This window comes from Arvicanthis niloticus, chromosome 6 (assembly GCF_011762505.2).
Source record: "Arvicanthis niloticus isolate mArvNil1 chromosome 6, mArvNil1.pat.X, whole genome shotgun sequence".
In the NCBI taxonomy this organism is placed as follows: Eukaryota; Metazoa; Chordata; class Mammalia; order Rodentia; family Muridae; genus Arvicanthis; species Arvicanthis niloticus.
In genome coordinates, this window is record NC_047663.1 from 36,552,439 (window position 1) to 36,574,859 (window position 22,421).

Sequence of the window (22,421 nt, forward strand, 5' to 3'; positions counted from 1 at the left end):
TGTCATTGATCATACTGTTATAGTAGGAACTGAAATAGAGTCGCTTCAGAATTACAGCACTGAAATTACTATGCTTATCGGAAACAAATCTCTATCTCTGGAAAGAAACCACCTCAGATGGTCTTTCCTGACTCCTGCTACCTGCATATAAAGAGCAGGAAGCTTGTGCTCAGAGACATGGCTTATCCTTCATGCAGAGACAAGGTCCTACGGACACAGGTGAGGTGGGCTAGGAACCACATGTTCTCATCACTGTCTCACATAGCACTTCCTCAAACATTTTATACTACAAAAACTCAGATGCAAATGGATTATGTTGAGGATGAAAATGGATGGGGGTGGGTGGGTAATCCAGTGTGCTTTGTGGCAGCTCTGGAGGAGCAGCATACCAGGGCAGGTTTGCAGAGCGTCATATTCCCAAACCAGTCATCATTAATGGATTCACTTCCACAGGAAAGAAAAAAAAGCCAAGAGTCTGAAAACTCCGGACAAAAGAAATCCCTGCAGACAAAGTAAAAACAAATTAAAAGACCCATTATAAAACACAGATGCTACAAGGAAAATAAACTTTCCAAGATTTACTGGGCTTTGACAAACTAGGACATTTGTGGAAAAGCCATCAGCAGCAACTCCCAGGTAATGTGGGAGGAAGCTCGGCTCCTTTCTGGTTTATCTTTACCCTCTGTGCAGAAGCTGCCAGGACTGGATTCCCAGCTTCTGGATGCAGGGATGTGAGAACATGTGAACGAGGCAAACTGCCAAGCTCGAGACATTTCTAAGGGAAGCAAGACCCTGAAAGCGCTGAGCACTTCACATTCTGCTGAACTGAGCTACTATCTATCAGCACACTGTGTGCATGAACTTCTGCAGGGCGAGTGAGAGGAAACCGATGAACAAATGAATAAAAGGCCATCCCTCCTCACGATCCTCTTTGCTGCTCTATCATACCATGAAGCAAGGAAAAGAAAACCACAAAACTTATGTTCATCAGTTACATCTCAGAAATCTCCTGTAAGGAGAAGCTCAGAATGGGAGACACAAGAAAACCCCATTTCATCACAGGTTAACAGAATCACGAGATACAAGTGGTCATGAGTGGGAGCCATAGGAAGATTCCTTAAGAAGGAAAGCTGTAAGGAAGAACACAGACAAGGAACAATGGGGTGTCCAGAGGAGAGTCTTAGGAGGTCACTAGGGCTCTGAGAACAAACAGGCACAGAGATGTTAAGATTCCTTTACAAGAGCAAATTAGTGTGCCCATGGGACAGCATAGTTAGGAGGTCTGTAGTTTTCTGGGTTTTCCTGTGCTCCTTGAACACAGGGCCCTAACCCACAACAGGCATCAGGCAGGCTATTTAAAAGGGCTTACTACAGGCACCATCCATGTCTCAGTAAACCAGATGCCTCTCAGTCCAATTGGTCAGTTTTCATCAATCTCCAAACACTAAAGAAATTTGCCAGAGTTAAGGGGCTCTGCCTCTCACTCCTTCAAGGTCCCAGGCTGCAAGCATTGGTAATTGTATTTGGAAATTAATATAACAAGGGCACCCTCAAATCCAAAATTATTGTGGGTTCCTGGCACTCCACAAAAAACAAATCTATAGAAAAGCAGCCTTTCACCAAATATTTCCTTATCTCCATCCCCCTCCCAACACTCTCCCTACTCTTTTTTTTTTTTTTTTTTTTTTTTTAAGTTTAAATCATTTTAATTGAGAAAAGAGGACACCTGAACCCTGCCATTTTCTCGGGAAAGGCCGTGGCAACATCCAGATCCAGCAGAACCTGAGCATGTCTTAAGACGTCATAGAGATGTCCTCCTGTCTACCCATTTCCAAGGAAGGAAAGCTGGGTAAGAAGCTCTCAGAGCCTCTGTGCATGTGCACTGTCCATTCCACACAAAATCAAAACTGCCGGTCTGCTTTTAATATCCCACAATGAACTTGATGGGTATAAAACAGCAAAATTTACCAAGGAGTTTTAAGTTAATTCTGAATTTGAAAAGTTGACTTCTTGACTCTGTTAAAAAAAGCACAATGGTAGCTTGTTCTAAAATAATCACTGGATAGTAGGGCTCTGCAAAGCTAGAAAGCCTGCTTAGCTCTTGCTTGTGGTCTAATTTAACATTAAAGCATCCTCTCAACTATTATTTAATCAAAACCAAATAAAATCCATATATATATATATATATATATATATATATATATATATATATATATATATATATTTTAAGTGCCCAGTGCAAACTGGACTTTCTAGCATATGGGTTGCTTTTGGTCAGAATGGGAGTGTCTGTGGCTCCCCTCCCTCCCCCAGGCCCCTAACCCTTCTCCTTTCCCTCCCTTAGATGAGGATGACAAGCTTCCCAGCTGCAGTTCCTGGACTCTCTGCCTCCTTTCTGACCTTTTCTCAGGCACGGTCCAGTATATTCTACAATCTACTCAGTAGGAAACGGAAAGTGCAGTGCCCTGGTGAGAGACAGAGCCTTCTGACCCACAGACGAGGCTGTACAGGCCAGGGAGCTCAGCAGGAGATGGAAAGAAAATTAGCTCTGGACATGGAGGCTGGACACACTTTACCAAACAACTGTGCAGACTTAAACAGAGACAAAATATCCAAGGACGATTTCAACTTCAGTTCTTATTGTAGTAATTGTTGCTTCTTGGGAAGGCAGCAGATGACAAAACATTGCAACATTTTAAGAAAAGGAGCAAAAACATTTATTGCTTTTTTAAAGAAAACTTCCATAGTAATGACTACAGGTACTTAGGGGAAAAACAATGCATGTTTTTCAGGTGGAGACAGTTATTAATGATATTCTGCTACTGCACACAGAATGGCCCGTAACTCACTATCTAGTGCTCCCCAGTATCAAGGAAAATGAAATGTATACTTGCAAGAGAACTGGTATTATGCCATCATGTGATTGTTTTGAACATATATTTATAACTAACACATTATACTTGTGTCTATAGGTCATCAATTAATTCTCTAGCTGTTTTTCCTGATTCTCAGAATATTCTCACCTGTTCCTTACTCTTAAGAACTGCATGCTATTTTAATGTGTAAATGCAAGCACTTCCTGGAAGCTAAAATGAATTTGTTGGACTTAGGAGCCTGATATATAAGAGTAAAATTTAAGAAGAAAGTCACCATTACAAAGCTTGTATACACAGTAAGTATAATGTACTCCCAGAGGGCAGTCTGGGGCTGAAGTGCGGGGTGAGGGAGGGAGGTTAACAATAAGCTACCAGGGAGCTGTTCGAGGAGCTGGTGGCTACACAGCTCAGGGATGCAGAGGGAGAAAAAGAGCACAAAAGAGGAAATGTGAGAAATTCTATTGCATTTTTCAAAAATTAAACATTTTAACATTAATGAAAAACATTTTAAAGTAAATGATCTATTCATGATCACACAATCAAAACAAGTTAAAACCAAATGAATAAAAACTGTGGACATTCACTACTTTAGTTCATTATCTCAGAGCACTCCTACATTTTAGGAGCAAAGAAATTTATTAAGATGCTCCTGAGAGGCTGAAGCAGAATCGCCTTGAAATTGAAGCAAGCAATAGCTAAACAGCCAGTGCCAGGCCAGCCAGGGCTACACAGCAATAATCCATCTCAAAATAATCAAAAGAGAACCATGGAATACTGCACTCTCTTCTGAAGCAAGCTCAGTTCAAAGGTGAAAATTGCATATTTTAAAATTCAGAGCCTGACATTCCTGAGACCAGACCGGCAAAAGAAAAGCAAAGCACAGCATCACACCTCAGCAACCCTGGGCACCCACTCTTTATCTCACAATTGATTTGTACCATGACAATGAAGGAGCCAGATTTACCAAACACAACTTCATTTACACAGGTACACACATGATGTATAAAAGTATCAGGAATCCATTCAGAAACAAAAACAAACAAACAAGCAACCACACTGTGCACCAAATTAGCTGCAATCAATAAAGTATACCTTTTTTTTTTTATGCCAGTTTGTTTGAACATTTTCCCAGTATGACCTTGAATTGATGGAACCCCTCTTTTCTCTATTACCCAAGTTCAGAGACTGCAGAGAAGTGCCAGTACAAAGCCCTATAAAGAAGAAGAGCACTAAGTAACATATGGAAAACTACAGAAATGACAATATGAACTTTTTTAACCATTCCTTTTGAGGGACACTTACATATTAAAATCGAAAGTTTTTCATGATGACAACACCTGTAATCCTGGTACTCAGCAGGGGGAGGCAGGCGGATCAAAGATTGATCTTTCCTTCCCTTGGCTATACAGAAAGTTTAAGGACAGCCTGGACTACAAGACTTTTTCTTAGAAATAATTTTACAAAAAGTAAATAAATGTTATGTTGAATAACAAACATAATTACAAAGTGTAACCAACTTTCCTAATAATAAAAAATTAAAGATTATAAATTAAAGTGGCAGACTTTCTTCTCTGCACATCCCCCAGGCACTAACTACTGTTCTTTGGCCCCTTACCCTCCTCCACTGCTAACGGAAGCCTTCCTGCTTATTACCCATGACTGTTAAGAATATTTTCTGGCTCTATTTCAGCATCATGACTCAGGTCATGAGAAGTGTCAAAGATGCATTTCCTTCAGATGGGAAAGAACACCAGATCTCAAGGGCATACAGAGACTGGAGTGTGGTGCAAAAGTGCCACATCAGCAGTTTCTGATGGAAAGGGAGATAAACCCATTTGTATTCAAATGTATTTTCATTTCCAGCTTGAAAACAGGTGCTTACATACAACAGTTAAGGAAAAGAAAAAAAACAAACAAACAGGAAACTAATGCTCAATTTTAGCTCCTTATATAACCAAGAATTCCTAAAATCAAACTGTTCGCAAAAATAAAATAAATATTATAAATCTACCACATTTTATGAATAGTAGAATTAATTCAAGATCTAGATCGCTAGCTCCAAGTTTGCAAAAGTGCATTCATAAATTAACCTCTATACATTAAAACCCTTTCCTTGAGCATTAGAAGCATGGGGTGTTTCCATGAACAGCCTTGGATACAGCACACCTACAAGGGAACAAGCCCTAGTCTCCCTGGGATTCTCAACTGCGAGGTCCTGGATCACTTGCGGAATACTGTATTCATTATCTACACTGACACCTAATCTTTTTTCCACATCCATGATTTTTATAAAAGGTGAACCTATTTCAACCCATGCCATGTCAATGCTAGAGTGAACAACTATAATGAACAACTGAATCATTTGCTACCCAGGATAGATCTTGACACCGAACATGAAAAGCTGGCCTCTTCTGCAGTCAGCAGAGAAGCCATGCTCACAGGACTCCTCTGTCCACTCTGAAATGCTTCTCTCTGGTGCCTCATTGTGGCTTGAAAGATTCTCACCTGCACAAACACTTGAGCCAAAGTGAGCAGCTCTTCCAATGAACCTGAAATCCCTTTCCTTTCCTTTCCTTTTTCCTTTCCTTTCCTTTCCTTTCCTTTCCTTTCCTTTCCTTTCCTTTCCTTTCCTTTCCTTTCCTTGTCGTCTTCCAGCTTCCACGCCATCCACCTTGACACAGGGAATCATCCTACCTCCCACCTCTCAGTCTACGTAACCATGGCACAGTGTGACCCCACTCTTCTGCTTCTCTTGTCTTTCCTATTTTAACCATTTTGTAAACTAAAATTACCAACAACAGATTTACAATTCCTGTTCAGAACACTCAACCTCAATACTTCTCTGCTTGCTACACTCAACTTTAACTTGGTCACTTGGGTGTAGTAATTAACAGCACTAAGAGGCATCTGTCCTGAGAAGTTTACTGACTCTCATTGCCTTCTCTACTTTCTTCAAGACCAAATACTAGAAACATTGTTTCCAAATTTCATTCTCATGAGTAATAAGAGAACAACCTTCCTAGTCTCCTCTGTGACGAGTTATCAATATAACATTTTGTCTATCACATAAACAAACAAAATATCTGCCTCTGTGATTCCCAGAAATACCTCTAGGGCAACTGAACTAGAACATAATTCCTACTTACTCTTAGAAAAGGAAATAATAGTTTCTCCAGACCTTTGTTCTATTCTATACAGTGAAATATTTTACCTCCCGCAATTATCAAAACCAACTTCAGCGGCTATTTTTTTTAATACCTAAAATGGAAGACAGACTGATCCCTTTACAGAGAAAATAATTAATCATTTTGTATTGACTTTTACTTCGTATGTATGAGTGTTTGCGTGTGTATGTGTATGTGCACCACATGCAATGACATCAAATTCCTGAGGACTAAAGTTACAGACAATTGTGAGTTAACACGAAGGTAACAGGAGTTGAACACAGGTACTCTGAAAGATCAGACAGTACTCATAACGACTGAGTTGGGGGGCTAGAAAGAAGGCTCGGCAGTTAATAAAATTAAATGATGAAATAAAAGCAAATCAGTTATAAAACTGAAGACTGAAACAATAATTTTTATGTAGCAGTCAGTCAAGGATTCCAGGACACTGAAGTGAGTATTCTGGCTTAATCACAGCAATGAAATCTAGGTGCAGTACTTCAAAATCTATCCAGTCTGAAAACAGTGTCAGTCAGGACTTAGAAAGAACAATTAAAACAACAATGACAAAGAAAGAAGAACAAAACAATGGAGATAACAGTTAAAAAGACAAAAAGCTCTAAAAACATTAAACAATACAAAATAGGTAACACAAGAAAAAGACTTGATGACAAGAGAAACGTTCAAAGAAAAGTCTCTGTTAGAATACACTGTGGGTACAAGAATGCAATAGGACATGGGAATGTAGCAATGGGGAATCCCTCACAAATACAAAAATACAAAGCACAAACAGGAGCTCCAGGCCTAAGACAGGAGACCCAAGATTCATCTCACAGGATTTCTAGAAAGGGGCATAAAGGAAAACAGTGGAGAAGAAATTATGAGGTGCTGAAAGCAGAGGCCACTGGGGAATGGACGGTGCAGCAAGCGACAGACAGGGCCAATCAGTGGTAAGAAAAGAGAGATAAATTAACAGTTCTAACAGTGCCTGAATCATGGCATCCAGTCAATGGCTGGTTTACAAAAAAGCAGGGCACACATGCTCCGGGACAGGAAGGCTGGGACCATACTGCTAGCACTTAAAAAATAACACAACTAAAATGTTTCTATAGACAGCAGCCGTCAGGAATCACACATAGGAACTGAACATCTACACAAAGTACTGTAAAGAGCTGAAGTTGATAATAATACATAATCCAATTGCTTATGGAGAATTTGGAGAATAAACCACAAGAAAACACAATAACGAAGAGATGCCATGGCATCTGCTCCCAGGGTACCCAGGTTCAAGCCTGGCTTACAGTAACTGAAAAGCTGAGAGCACACTGCCCTCTAGAGGCGTGTCTCATTAACTTTTAAATGATAAACCTAAACTGTTCATGATTTGCAAATGCAAATTTGTATTCATAAGCAGAAAAAAAGCAAATGAAAGATTGTATTTGCATCAAGTGCTAATTACATTACATTGGTATTTATTTTATGTTTTCTTGTGGCATTTATTTTGAAGAAGTTTAGCTAAACAACATAAAAGATTACAGTATTTAAACTGGGTTTAATTTTATTTTTAAAACACTTTAGTGTGTGCAGTGTGTACTTTACCAGGCTTCTGAGGCTTTTCACAGCCTACTTTACTTCTCTCACTCATGGCACTACATACACCTGTGTTTTGCTAGTGTGAATGAGTGCCTGCTTGTGTGTGTGCATGCACATCTGTCTGTCCATGCACACCCGGGAATAGAAGTTCCATGCCCTGGTTCTTGTTCTATTGCTTCCCTGCCCCAGGGTCTCTCACAGACCCTGAAGCTTTGAAGAACCAAGACTGGATACCCAGTCAGCTTGCTCCAGGGATCCTCTTGACCACTCCTCCCAAGTGCTGGAACTAGAGGTGGGTCCTGCAGGATAAACTTGCATGTATGTAGAACAACTACACACTGAGCCATCTAAGGCACTATGTGTCCCTGAACACTTCTGTGGACTTCAAACCGCTATAAAGAATATGAGCGGCTACAGCTGCTATCTTTCTTTGATAGTTTTTTCAATTAGTGGTTTAAAAAAAATTTGAGATGAGATATCACACATCAGCATACACTGGTCCCAAATTCATGACAATCCTCCTGCCTCAGCCTCCAGAGTACTTAATCATAGGCTGTGTCACCACATCTTGGCTTCCTATGTGGTTTTTAAATTAGACATCTTGCTGTGTGAGGTCACCCTTTTCCAAACATTTGCATAAAGAACTCATCTGCCATCTCTGCACAATGACAGAAAAGACAAGAAAATATTTAAAATGTGGATGGTGTTGTTATATAGTAAATGTCAAAATGAGTATAGAGTTATGCCAACATTTTCAGAGGATGCCTCGGGAGCCCGGAAAACATTAAGTTTTTAAAACAACAGATTAGAAGCAAGGCTGCATTGACCTCAGGCAACAGGCTACAAGGAGTGAGCAAACCCCAGGTGCTAAGCGACCCAAGGAGGGCTCTCCCACATGACGTGTCTGCACCATTTATATACTCTGTGTCAGATGAGGCATGAAATTTAAAGCAGAACTTCAGTGCACATGATTGATTTTTCTTGGCAAAAATTAAAACACTCATGGAAACTTCAGTCCACAAGTAAACAGTGAATCGGAGGAACAGTCAAGACACGGTGCTGACTCTCCCAAGAAGGTGAAGCTATATGAGGCAGAGCTGTGTGGCTGCTTCGCATTTACAATGTGATGCGGTCTGTATCAAGAAAACTCCCTATTGACCAAAGTAAATAACTACAATAAACCATCAAATGAAGGCTGTAAACAGTCTCCAAGTGGTAAGACATGAATGCTGTACACACAGATGCTAAAAAGGAAGAAATACTGCTGGACTTGTAAACCTTTTGCTGAAACATAGCAGTTCTGGGTCCAAGAAATGAGGCTTCCTTCAAAGCCCTCAAATCTCAGGTTGGGAGGGAGCAGAGTCTGGAATTCAGTTGTCCAATGCTGCAGGCTAAGTACAACTCCTTCCCCAGACCAAACCAGTTTAAGAGAAAGAAGCTGGGTTGGGGGGCATACTCAAACCTTGGGAGGTGGTGGCAGGAAGGGGGGGAGTCAGTGATAAAGGGTAGCCTTAGCTACGTAATGAGTCACATACATAGCTACATAGTGAGGCCAGCCTGAACTATACACACTAGGAAAAACAGAGGGAGGGAAAAAGGAAGGGACAGAGGAACAAGGGGAGTTCAATCAGTCCTTAAAAGTCTCAACACAGGGTGGACATTATATTCCTAAACCTAAAGGGAAACTATTTTACAAAATAAAGAAATGGCAAAAATAAGCAGGGCCAGTGGGGTGGGTGAGCAAAGGCTTGCAGCCAAGTCTGACTCTTTCCTTGAGGTCAATCCCTAGGGCCCACATGGTGAAGGGAAGACAGGCAACTCCCAAAGACTGTCAGGAATGCACACAAGCATGCACCTAAGGAAAATGTAAAAAGCAGAAGAAGGTGTGCACATCTGTCAATTCTGTAAGCTCATGTGTGAAACCATGACTAGTGCCACTTTCAACTGTGGATTCGTATCATCTCCCACTTCAGAAATAGTCACAAGCCAATGTCCATATTGAAAGCAATGAAAAGCCTCAACAAAATAAGTTCAAAATTTTATTTCATCCAATAATATTCATTGAACTGTTTACTTACACTATTTTTTTAAAGCATGGGAAATGAATCAATCCTGCACACTGTCGACAAAGAACAGCAAGGTTTAAGTGACACCAGTTGATCTTTACTAAGAGTTCCATATGCACTAAGTATTATTCTAATGCTACAATTTTAATGGTAACCCTGCAAGACTGGGCATATTATTAGCCCTGCTACATAAGCAAAAAAACCAAAACCAAACCAAACAAACAAACAAAACAAAAACAAAAAAACAAAAACAGGTCTCAGTAGACAGAGGGAGCAATTTGTCTAAGATAATAGCCCAAAAGTCATAGAGAAGAGTCCACCATGAGGAAGTCTGATCCTAGAGAGTCCACCATGAAGAAGTCTGATCCTAGAGAGTCCACCATGAAGAAGTCTGATCCTAGAGAGTCCACCATGAGGAAGTCTGATCCTAGGTCCTCTATTACCTTGCAATACACAGCTCAGTAAGAGAGACCATGAAAATCATCAGCAGTGGGGCAAAAGGCCTTGGGATTCATCTCAGCATCACAAATAAATGGGTAAGCCTAATGGGGTGCTGAGCAATCAATGCAGTGAACAGAAAAGACAGCTTTTCTTAGGAAAAAGCAGGACTGTATAACTACAGAAAGTAAGAGTGCAACTCCAGGTGCAGCAAGACAGACAGACAGACAGACAGACAGACAGACAGACAGACAGACAGTGAAGCTTGAAGGCAAGGCCACATTATAATTTAAGTGAGTGGTGAACCTATCTGCGAACCACCTTGGTCTTGGTCATTCAGCTCCACTGGTCACCATCCATCCTCAGCACCTACATCTATGGAAAACAAATGACGACTTCTGTGGCCCCTAACTTCCTTCCACTATCTTGCTCCTGTTTATATTACATTCTAAAAGAAGTAATAAAAACCTGACACAACCAATACATGTGGTGCAGATTTTCTTGTCTAACTAAAATCTCAGACAAGTTCCTTACACCCGAGCAAACTGTTCTTGCCAGTCTTCTCTCTCACTAAACTGAATGTCAGCCCCAACTTTCACTTGCCCAGATGCTGGAACTTAGCACAGTCACTACCTCCCTCCTGGCTACTTCCTGTATATAATTTCCCATTTCACATCACGTATTAGTGACTTCTGGATGACATCTCTTACCAGGAGCAACAATCCTGCAGGTGTTGTCACCTGTATCGACTGAGGCTTTCCTTCCGATCATTATCCCCATACAGATGCACAATTTCCCAGCAATTCCAACTGTGCTAGGAACATAGGACATCTTACCCAGTGTCCAGTTACACACTTGTAATCCCAGCATGCCACCTGGGGCTACAAAAGGAGACCCTGTCTCCAAAGAGACAGAGAAAGACAGGATAAGTGACTAGACAGAAAGAAGAAAAACGGCCATGGGTGGGAGGAGGTGGGAGGCAGAGATCTTAAGCTGAACACATCTAAAACTTTCAACCTACTCCTATGCCCAAACCTTCTGTTTCAATTGATCATCTCAATTCTTCCAGCTTTTCGAACCAGGACCATGGCTAGTCACCATGTCTTAACCATTCTTTCCTACTTGACATAATATGTAACAAAAAACCCTGACTGTTCTACCATAGAACCAGTATGGAAGCTGGCTGTGGTGGCTTATACCAGCACTTACAATCCAGCACTGGGGAAGGAGAGGGAGGACGGCCATGTGTAAGAGAACAATGGTTTATTAAATAGTTCTAGGTTAGCATGGGCTAAAGGAGAGACCCTGTGACACATAAACACATGTACACACAAACACACACACACACACACACACACACACACACAAATACATGTGCACTCAGAATGTCTATGGCCCTCTAACAAAACCATTAATGAGCAGCCTGGATCCACCTGCCCTCTCTTGCTGAACCTTGTCAGCTCATCACTGTTGTCCCACTCTCAGACTGTGCTGTCCTCCATACACATCTCCCCTGGGAGCACCCAAACCAGTCTTCTATCACTCCTACCTCCAGAACCCAACACTGAGTTCTCATCAACTGAGTACATACGTCACTACATGGGGGCCACTGTGCTTGGCCAGAGCAGCTGTCATACTGTCCCGAGTACAGCAGGCACATTCTCAGCTTAGGATTTAGAAGTTCTGCTGCCCACTCATAACCATCAGGTCTTTGCTCAATATCACCACAGTGACATCCACAAACAGGATGGCAATTTAAAGTTGAAATCATTTCAAGACATTTCCTAATTTCTTCTATTCTTTTTGAGACAGGGTCTCAGGATATACACCTGACTGGCCTTGAACCCACATACATCTGTCAAGATTAAAGGTATGCAATACCACAGCTTGTATTCCCTCCCCTTCTTTAAATTTGTCAATAGCTGCAAGAAAACAGACTTATTTTGATTTGTTCACCATTATTTACTTACTCTCAGAAGAGCCTCAGCACATATGTTAAAATAATAATGAATTCACAGTGGCTGAGTAAGTGACCATCTTACATGCATCAAATGAAAAGCAATGTTACTATGAATAAAAATCTCTTCCGTTTGACAAGTTATTATTTAAATCTAAATTGGTTTTTAATACATGAATGAAAACACCATAATGCTATGTTAAAGAATAATTTAGAAAAATAACAAAATACACTGTTTTTCTAGGAATAACTTCTTTGTAGAATCATTTTACCACCTGATACACAAGGGGCCAAGATAACAGGTGAAAACAGGAAGATTCTGCCATCCTTAACATCAATAAGAGATACCACCATGTCAATAATTAATTCCTTTATTCAAGAAAGAACAATACTGAGACTTACACCTGCCATAGCACTAAGTAGTACTTAAGAAATGCAGCTTTAGGTGGCTAGTTTGATAAGCAGCGGAGCAGGTAGGGAAACAGAAAACGAGAGGGAGCTTCTTAAGAGTGAATGCAAGTGGGGCCGAATCCTTGGTAAGATGGGATGGAAATCAGACTGGGACACTGACCACCCTAACCAGCTAACAGCTTGGTGAGTCACAATTTTCACCAGAGTTAGAGGATGGTTAATTAAGGAAATAGTTTCATTAGCGTCTTTCAAATAAGGCTAGAGGTTACTGAAATGGAGGAGGGAAGAAATAATCGTCAAAGATTCACTATTTCTAAATGACACACCATTTGCAAATCTAGAAAAGGCTGTGTGCTCTGAGAATAATACTTATCAGTTATAAATAAATATAATTATTAAGGAAAATGGTGCTCTGGTATAGTCACATTACATTTTATCATGGTGGCACAGTGAGAGGTGACAGTAGTACAGTCAAAGGTAACTGCAAAGCAGTGGTAAGCACAGACAGCATCTAAAGACAGTAACTGGAAACACTCAGGTGTTACCTCACATACAAAGATTCAGTGTGCTAAGGGACTATGGCACTTGCCTCCAGACACTACTCATGTCACCGTCATGTGCTTTCCATACTCATAATGAACGCTAAAGGCTGCTATGCCTCCTCACGAATCTCAACATAAGAATGCCTTATCTATTCCAAAGCCAGGCAATGAGATAGGAAATGAAAGAAAGATTTATAAATAAAATACTTCAAGTAAATAAACATCCTCTGGAAAATTAAAAAAAAAATAGATAACATAATCCTAACCTAAACTGGATTGGCTCCAAAGAACTAAAAGGAAATACCCTATATCAATTGTTATTTAACAGTTTCCTTTACTTTGCTAAAAAGAGCGCAGACAAACAACGCAATGCAGCCAAGACATGATTCATTTTCAAGATGAATCCCTCCCTGCTCCAAGGTTTACATTGTTTTTAACCAGCATCAGACTGTTTACCCACACAAACTGTAAATACATCATTTTTAGAACTAACCAACAACAATACCCATTTTGTTTTGACATGGAAGACACAAAGAGAACATGAAGAGAAACAACCACTGTTCTGATTGGGTCTGTTCCTCTAAAACAAGGAAGGGTGAGCTACAAGAAAATGTCACACAGTGGTACCAGGAGAAAAGGCTGCAGGTACAGGCACAGAAAAAAAAAGGGGGGGAGGTCAGGGTGAAGAATAAATAGTAAGAAACTGGTTGAAGCATAAGTGACTCCCTGCTGCAGAGGGAGATGTTTGAGAGGCAGGGGTATCAGTTGACAGAATGAGTTTACATTTAAATGATATTTTATTTTACAGAACTCTCTATTGTGGTTGCCATAATCTCTCCATGTTAAATACCTCAGTCTTAAAATACAGTCTAAAAATCAGACACTACTAAGGAGACCATGCAACTCTCCAGAAAATAAGTATCAACATGTGAAGTCTTCCTGAAGGAATGAAATGGCACGGCCACACTGGGGTCAATGATCCAGTGAAGATCCACTTGTCTGGTTATGCTGAAGTACATATGATATAGCCCTCCAGAGAGTAAGACAGGAGGGTTATAAGTTCCAGGCTACTGTGGGCTATATTTGTGAGGCCTTATAAAGTTGCAACAGAAGAAGAAAAACACCATAAAAGTTCCACATATGGAATGATTGAGAATTTCCAATCCAAAATGAATATACATTTTTAACAAGAAACATTAGAAAATGCTCATTGCATCATCAGAATTAATAATTTCCAAACCGGAAACCACATGAGTGTACTTTTGTACTGTCAGGCACAATAACCAACAGCCAACAGCAGCATGGATGCACAAAGAAATGAGTGAGCAGAAGAAGTAGAACCTATCAAAAAGGTTAGCCTCAAACACTTCAGACTGACTGAGTTAACTGTCTGCCACAGAAAACAACTCTCAGAACAGGAAGGAGGCAGGGCATGGTCTGTGATCCCAGAGTCTAAGGTGCAAAGCACAGACTCACAGTGAGCCAAGGCTACAGTTTGAAGGGTAACCAGCTTCCAACATGAACAGAATTTAAAAAATGACATTACAGAAACAAAATACATCAACAACATAAATTTCATTTACATCAAATAGAACGTATTTAAGGACTGCTCTGGAGTAAAAGTATTTTTCAAATGCAAGTGGATACCATAAAAGCCAGAACTGTGGTTTGGTATTATAAAGAAGTGAACAGGGAATGACTCTGGTGATGTTTCATTTAGTGAACAGGATGATGACACTGGAGTAGGATTTTTTGTCCTGCTCTAATCTATGGGAGGAATCACAGAGAACTTTACTTAAACATGAAGTACAAATACACAGATGATGACAAGTCCACTGGAACAACAAATATTCCCTACTGAACGGCCATACCAGGCCAGTACACTAAGTTCTGGAATACATACTTCAAATGTTATGAAAATAGACTCAATCTCAAACTAAATATCCCTTACATACTGAAAAAGTAAAGTAGATAAAATACCATGAAAAAGATCACCATGATCCTTGTGGTTCATACTTATTAACTTATTTAATAAATATGAATTTCTTAACTATGCTCAGTACAAACAATAAAAATTTGCATCTGATCCCATGTGATAGAGTAAGAAGCTTTTGGGAAGTAGCATGAGAGGGAAGTGTGTTTACCATGCAGCGGGGAGCCAGAAGGGCTGCTGGACAGGCCTGGAATGGGACTACAGCGTCCGCCTTGCTTAGATGTCAGCTCTTGTTCAATCTCTTCCAGCCCAGCACTTTTCTGGAAACGGCTCATGCGATTCACTACTCGTGGTGACATGTGTGTGCGGACACAAGGCTGGCCACCATAAGGGTTGATGGGGAAAACGTGGGAAGTACCCCGGAGGGTACTGACCACCACCCAACGACAATCATGGCTGAAACAGATGTCCTGAACCTAGGAAGGAGGAAAGAGACAAAAACAGCTGTAATCACTTGGGTGTACCTGAGGACAGGCGTAAATGAAAATACAAATAGAAATGCTTGCCTCCTTGTTGGGGGCCGATTTTAGCAGAAAGCAGCTATCAGCTTTGCAGCCATCTTGAGCCATATACCCTGACATGAGACTTGGATTACAATAGCCTACAACAGCTGAGCACACTCCGATAATCTTGGTTTAGATACCTTGAGATTAAAGGTGTGTGAGATTAAAGGTGTGTGACTTAAGAGTATGACTTAGAAGTATAGAGATCAGATTTAGAGACAAGACCTAAGGGCATGATTATAGGTGTGACCAAAAGGCATGGCTTAGAAGTGAGACATATAAAAGGCAGAGACAGAACAGATCAGAATCAGACACAGCAGACATTAGGGAGACACAGCAGAGAGAAGACAGAGAACCAGACACTTTAGAGAGAACAACTTGAGTTAGTTATTAGACATTAGGCACTTGGCATTTGGAAGAAGTAACTTGGAACTTGGAGGCACTAGGGACTAGGAACTAGGGACTAGGAACTCAAGACTTGGTACTTGGACTAAGAAGAGAGACTGAAGAATAAACGGGATTGAAAGACACTGTCTGGTCTCCATTTTTCGAGTCTGTCCTCACTCTCTCTCTCTCTTGCTGAACCCCGACCCGCAGACCGGAGCGGCAGCTTGGGCCAGGATACAGTGGCCGCCAAACGCGGGGCAGCCCGGGCCTCAACATTTTGCTGGGCCCCGACACCTCCTTAGCAAATTTGTGTAAGAATAAATGACAAATTTATAAAATATTTTATAGGTCACCAGGACTCCATGTGGGGATCAGATAAAACCTGGAGTGGAGGGTTCCATTGCCTGCTATTTAAAGTGAGAGGCAGGAATTAGGACCTCCATGGTCTCCTGCAACTGACCCATAGAGCTTTATGAAATAGATACCGTGTGTTCCAAGGCAGGAGGATGGCTCTGCGTAGTGGGTCTGCCAGAAAAATATGAGAGTCTGGATTCAGAGCCCCAGAAACATTAAAATTAAAAGTCAGGTATGGCGGTATATGGCTGTAACAAAGTGCTACAGTGGAGAGGAGGGGCCTGGGTGGATCCCAGGAGCTTGCTTGTAAACTGATCTAACAAACCAGTGAGCACCAGCTCAGTGGTGCCCCTTGTCTCAAATGATAAAGGGGAGAAGAAGGATAGTTGGAATCTACTTTCGGTCTACAAACGAGTAAAAACTATACACATGCATATGGTTCATTAACCAAAGAGGTTTTCTATTAAGTACAAAAGAGTAGATAATGCAGTCAATGTTACTATTCAATCAGTTGCTTAAATACTAATGGCCTATCACACCATTCACCAGGAATGAAGAGAGAAGTGTTTGTGGATATGGTTCTCAGGAGACATGAGTCCTTGTCTCAACAAATAAGACAAAACAAAAAGTCAGGCCTAACATGTCTTGTGTATCAATACAAGATGCCATCAACACAGTTTGGTATGTGTGGTGTTCAAGAACTGAGGCAGGACTGCTATGGTTTCAAGGTCACATAGCAAGACTACTTCAAAGTGAAACTTTTTAAATCCAACAAATATATTAAAAACTAAAGAATTCATTATAGACCCCCTGTTTTCACAGTGTAATTCTGGGTCCATCTCTGAAGGCAGCTTTTGAGTCTGTGGAGATTTAAGAAACAACATTTCTATAACCAAAAGGGTCACTATGCACTGTTCTAACTCAGGAACTAAGCAGCATTGTATAGCATATACAATATATGCTATAATAGTATATGCTATTAAGAATTAGGCATGGTAGTACATGCCTAGGACTGCAACACTGCGAAGAGGCTGCAGACAATAGGGTTTCCCCTTTAGAGTGAGACTCTGTCTCAAAACAACACAAGCTCCACACTATGAAAGCAAACCCCGAATGCTACAGAAATGCAGCAGAGAAAAGACGTTTCTGTGAGTACACAAGTCTTTTACATCTGAGGTCAACAAGCTTGACCTTAGCAAGCTCTGTCTGAAACAGGCCAGACAGTAATGCTTCCCTCTATAAAGACATTGTGTATATGCTTGCAGAAACACAGAAAATATTAAGAGATGGCTAATAGAAGACAGTTTGGGCTGTTAGACCATCTTCACTGTGATCACTGAGGAACTGAAAGTAGAACAGGCCTCAGAACTCTATATAAAAGAGTCAGGACTTAAGGTGGCTGTAGTTTAGAAGATTCAACACAGCATGCATGTTCTCGTTCTCTCTCTCTCCTCTCTCTCTCTCTCTCTCTCTCTCTCTCTCTCTCTCTCTCTCTCTCTCTCTCTCTCTCTTAATTCATAGAAAGCTTTGACAGGAAGACCTGCAATGAGTTAGAACAGGAGGCCAATGACAGGAAGGTTTATCTAAAAGTTCAACAGCCATAAATGCTCTGTAGTAAAGGTGTGGGAGAGTGTATCCTGACTCTAAATGATGGGATGCACCACAAGCTGTGCCTAAGAGGGTATTTCCAAAGATGTTTAACTGAGGAAAGGAGACCCATAGGGAACGTGGGTATAATGAGTCTGGAGTCCAGACTTATACACAGGAGAAGAGGGGTGAAGCACCCATACTCAGTCTCTGATTTCTCTGAGGCCATACTGTGGCCTGTCATATCCCACTCCTACTAAATTGACTTTCCCACCGTGGTCTCCATCCACCCTCAACTGTCAGGCAAAACAAACCCTTTCTGAGTTGTTCCTTGTCAGGAGTTTCATCACAGCAATGAGAAAAATAACTCATAGTTGGTGGTAACACATGAATGCTACAGAAAAACACCTTTCCCCCATAAGGCTGTATCTGTGCAAAAATTTTAACCAATTTAATGGAAATAAAAGCATGTTTAAAGGAGACAATATTGGTATATGAGCAAATGGATGATCTACACAGACCTTTTCTTTATTATTTGTATTTGTTTCCTCCTTAGTTTATTTGCTCAATAGAGGACAAAAAGAACATTGGGTGTTTCATGGATTTTTTTTTCATTTAAAAATTTGATATGGAAGTAGGAAATGGTTTGAAGGAGGGAAGTGGCAGGAGGAATAAAGCCTCTCCTGTCCTGCTGAGGCCTAAGAAAGAACTAGATTTTAACCATGGAAGTGGATACCTGACAAAATACTGCACAACTCTAAGATAGAGAATAGTTAATTGATGCCAGTATTGTCAGAGTCAGCAAGCTTATATTTATGCAAAGCACATAGAATAGTACCTGGCTGTCTTCAGTGGTATGGTGGCAAGTTATGCCACTGTAACAAACATGCTGCTATTCATAAACCTCAAAGTTCAAAACACTTCCCTAGGAATGAAGTCTCTGTGCTAAGTGACAGGCTTGGATTGTTTTTAATTCATAAGTAAACATTTCAAAGTGAATAGAGATGTTAATTCTGTTTGGTCTTAAAGACTTTTAGCAGAGCTTCAAATAAGGAACTCACTTTGTTGGCTACTTTTCCTGTCCCTGTATTTAATGAGATAGATAAAATCCAATCCTGGGAAGGCTTGGGGAAGGGTATCAAATAAACAGTAGGAAAAAGGGAAAAGACAATTTTACCACAGTGCAGACCAGGAGCTCAACACTCTCACATTTCTAAGTTAGAAATATGAGCTTAGCCCCCAAGGAGGTTAAATATTTGACATTAATTTATTTATAAAAAAACATTATAGAAAGCAGTGACTTTAAATTTTCTTTAGTACAACTATTAAAATTTTCTTCATCAAAGACATGAAATCCTCCATGCTTTCTGACAATAATCTAACCACAAATTAACAGAAATATAAAAGAAAGGGGGACTAGCATGGTCATTAGATAACACATGGGGACAAATGAAGATGAATCAGAATACACAGCATGACCCCAGTGCAGTGTGGAAGACTCACAGCCAGGAACTGTTTACCTAGGAAGGACTCAGTAAGCAAGCTCTTACATTCAAGGAATCATAAGAATAAGAAAAGACACAACAAGAGTTCAAGTAGGAGTGGGCCAGGGTGAGAGCAAAAAACAATGGTATACAAAACAGACAACACCAAACAAATCAGGAACTATTCAAAATTGAAAAAAGAAAAGAAAATGCCTAGCTGACTGAAAAATGCACAGAAGAGCACTTACAACTAAAGGACAGTGTAGGGGTGAGAGCCACAATCCAGGAGGCCCCACGCAAAGAACAGCCATAACCTGAACATTCGTATCAAAATAAACTCACAAAGTCAGAAAAACACAGTTCTTCAGAGCTTCTAACCTTCTTTTTGAGACAAAGAACAGTCCCCACAGTGATTTTTCTGAACCAACTACACCCTGACTGTGTAAAATGTGTAAGAGAAAAACCTTCAGGTTTAAGGTCAGGTAACCATTCTTCATCCTACTAACATGAGAATGGTCCACTCACAATCTATGTACATCAAACTAAGTTTTGCTGTGTGAGCTAACATCAGCAAGAAACATGTTACTAGGTGGGGGTGGGGGGAGATTGCAAACCACTTGCTTTACATTGCTGGAGAAAAAGTTAAGGAATCTCATCAAAAACAAAACCAAGGACTGGGGAGACCAATCAGCCAGGCACATACATTCTTTCTAGAAGAGAGTCTCTCTCTCTCTCTCTCTCTCTCTCTCTCTCTCTCTCTCTCTCTGTGTGTGTGTGTGTGTGTGTGTGTGTGTGTGTGTGTGTGAATAAATGTAATAATAACTAAAATTTTAAAAGTTATAACAAGAGAATTCCTGGTATTCCTGGTCTGCAACTGAGTCCCAGGACAGCAAGAACTGCACAGAGACATTGTCTTTTAAAAAAATTAAAACAAGGCAGGTGTGGTGGTATAAAACATATAATCTCAGCATTTGTGAGGTAGAGACAAGAAGAGATTTCAAAGACAGCTTGGGATATAGAAGGCCCTGTTCCAAACACATCAACAAACTCAACTAAACACCTTTAAAAGGTGAACACTCCCACAAACTATGTAAGGAAGGACGAGAGATAAACCTGGTACAAAGAGAGATTGGTTAAGTATTTTAAATCAGTGGTATACACACAACCTACACATACAAAAAATGCTACAAAATTGAATATACACACATTGGAACAAATGACTATGTAAATCTGGTTTATCAAAACAAGAATGGTAGAATCAATACAATTTTGAATAACATTGTGGAACATTTTTCTCTGAAATTGTGAACATTATCAGGGCACATAAAACTATAGTCCTTTCTATTTCAAAACAGAATGTGTTCCCATAGACCTGGTTCCTGTGACCAACTATCCATCGTCCATGGTAAACATAAAGGAAGGAAGGGGAGACAGAAATGCCAGAGATTGAGGTTGAAACACGGCTTTGTCACCAGAGAAGACCTGGCTTACAGAAAGAAGGCAGATCCTGCTGTGCGTAGATGTTCCCTGGACCCCACCCCAGCATCTTGGAGGTGTGGCTCTGAGAGCAAAACCCTCAACCTACCCACAAGTTTGATTCACTTGACGCCCAGTGAGTGGATAGCATCACCTCATTACAATTGTCACTGGTACAGAGACTAGAGCTCACACTGAATATGCTGTGTTTCTATCAGGGACACACACAGGACTGTGTAGGCAGAAGGGTGGGATCACATAGTTCAAATCAAGCAGCTATATACCACTGAGGAAGTCTGAACTGGTTTAATTTTTTTTTTTTTTTCAGAAATCTTCACCACCTACAGGTTCACAATTGAACACCTAGCAGCCTTCCAGTTCTTTCCTGTGCTGTCCAGCAAGACCAACAGTTCCATAAGGAACTCAGACTACTGAGACCTGAGGCACTATCTCAGTGCAACATCGCCACCTGCCTGAGGGAGAGGCTAAGTACATGTGCTTGCTTGCCTTTTTTTTTTTTTTTTTTTTTTTTTTTTGAGGTTAACTATTTAAGGAGTTACTAAGTTCTAACCAGAACTGAAGAACTGACCCAAAGAGGCCAGGGGCCAGCGGCATACTGGTTCCACTTTGGGAAGGGTAACTGTGAAGGTGAAAAGGTGAAAGATGTCAGAGAAGTGAGTGGGATCAAAGGCTCAAAGGGGAGTGGGTAATCTCAAGGTCCAGGCTCCTACATTATCTTCTCTTAAAAGACATAGCTCCTCCCCAAAGCTCATGATGCCTTGACTAAGATGGACATGATGGTGTCCCCATGGTCAGGAGAGCTGTCTGACCTCAGTAACTCAGGAAGACTGGGGTAAGCAGCAATTAGCATTGGGGAATCAATAATGGACATTTGTCTCACCTATTTGAATCAGAGAAAGACAAACAGTGAAATTGGGCCAAGCATGCCAGTTCATTTAATATTGTCTACAAATGCTATGGGTTAAGAAAATGGGTGAGGCCAAAGGCAGAGACAAGCAGAGATGTGCAGAATAAGTCCAGTAAAATTAATCTATGCACAAAATTAAGAAGGGACGATGACACAGACTGGGAAGACCCAAAGTGAGATTACAGGTAGAACTGGAGAGAACTGCAAGGAATGGCACCTTGATCATAACTCAAGTGTTTGCACTTCTATGCAAGGTATGATCACAGGGACATACATCTTGTATCCCAGCACACCAGAGGTGAGGGTGTGAGCATCAGGAGGAGCTTGTGGCCATCTACACATGGTTCCAAAGTCTGAGACCAGGACTGAATAAGAAAGAGCCAACTGGCTCAGCAGGTCAAGGTACTTTTCACCAGCCCTGATGGAAAAACACAGACACAAGTAGAGAACTTACTCTGATTTCCACAAGAACTAGCCAAGAGAAAGCACATATGCACACGTGCACGTACGTGCACATATGTGCACGCACACACACACACATACACACACTAAATAAATATTTTAAACTGAGCACAGGCATTCATTACTCGCTGCTCTCTATGGATACAGGAGCAGCCTCCTCAGTCTCCTGAGGCTAACTCTCTCCCATCGAGATGGATTGT

At 40.8% G+C, this 22,421-nt stretch overlaps 1 protein-coding gene across 13 annotated transcripts in view; it reads right to left on the reverse strand.

Moving 5' to 3' along the window:
* Positions 1-22,421, reverse strand: part of Bcas3 (BCAS3 microtubule associated cell migration factor) — a 460,608-nt gene that overhangs the window by 289,842 nt on the left and 148,345 nt on the right. For all 13 annotated transcript variants that reach the window (XM_034505325.2, XM_034505328.2, XM_076936103.1 and 10 more), the window contains one exon: positions 15,192-15,456. In XM_034505325.2, coding sequence (XP_034361216.1) covers positions 15,192-15,456 — 265 coding nt within the window. The remainder of the gene's footprint in view (positions 1-15,191; positions 15,457-22,421) is intronic.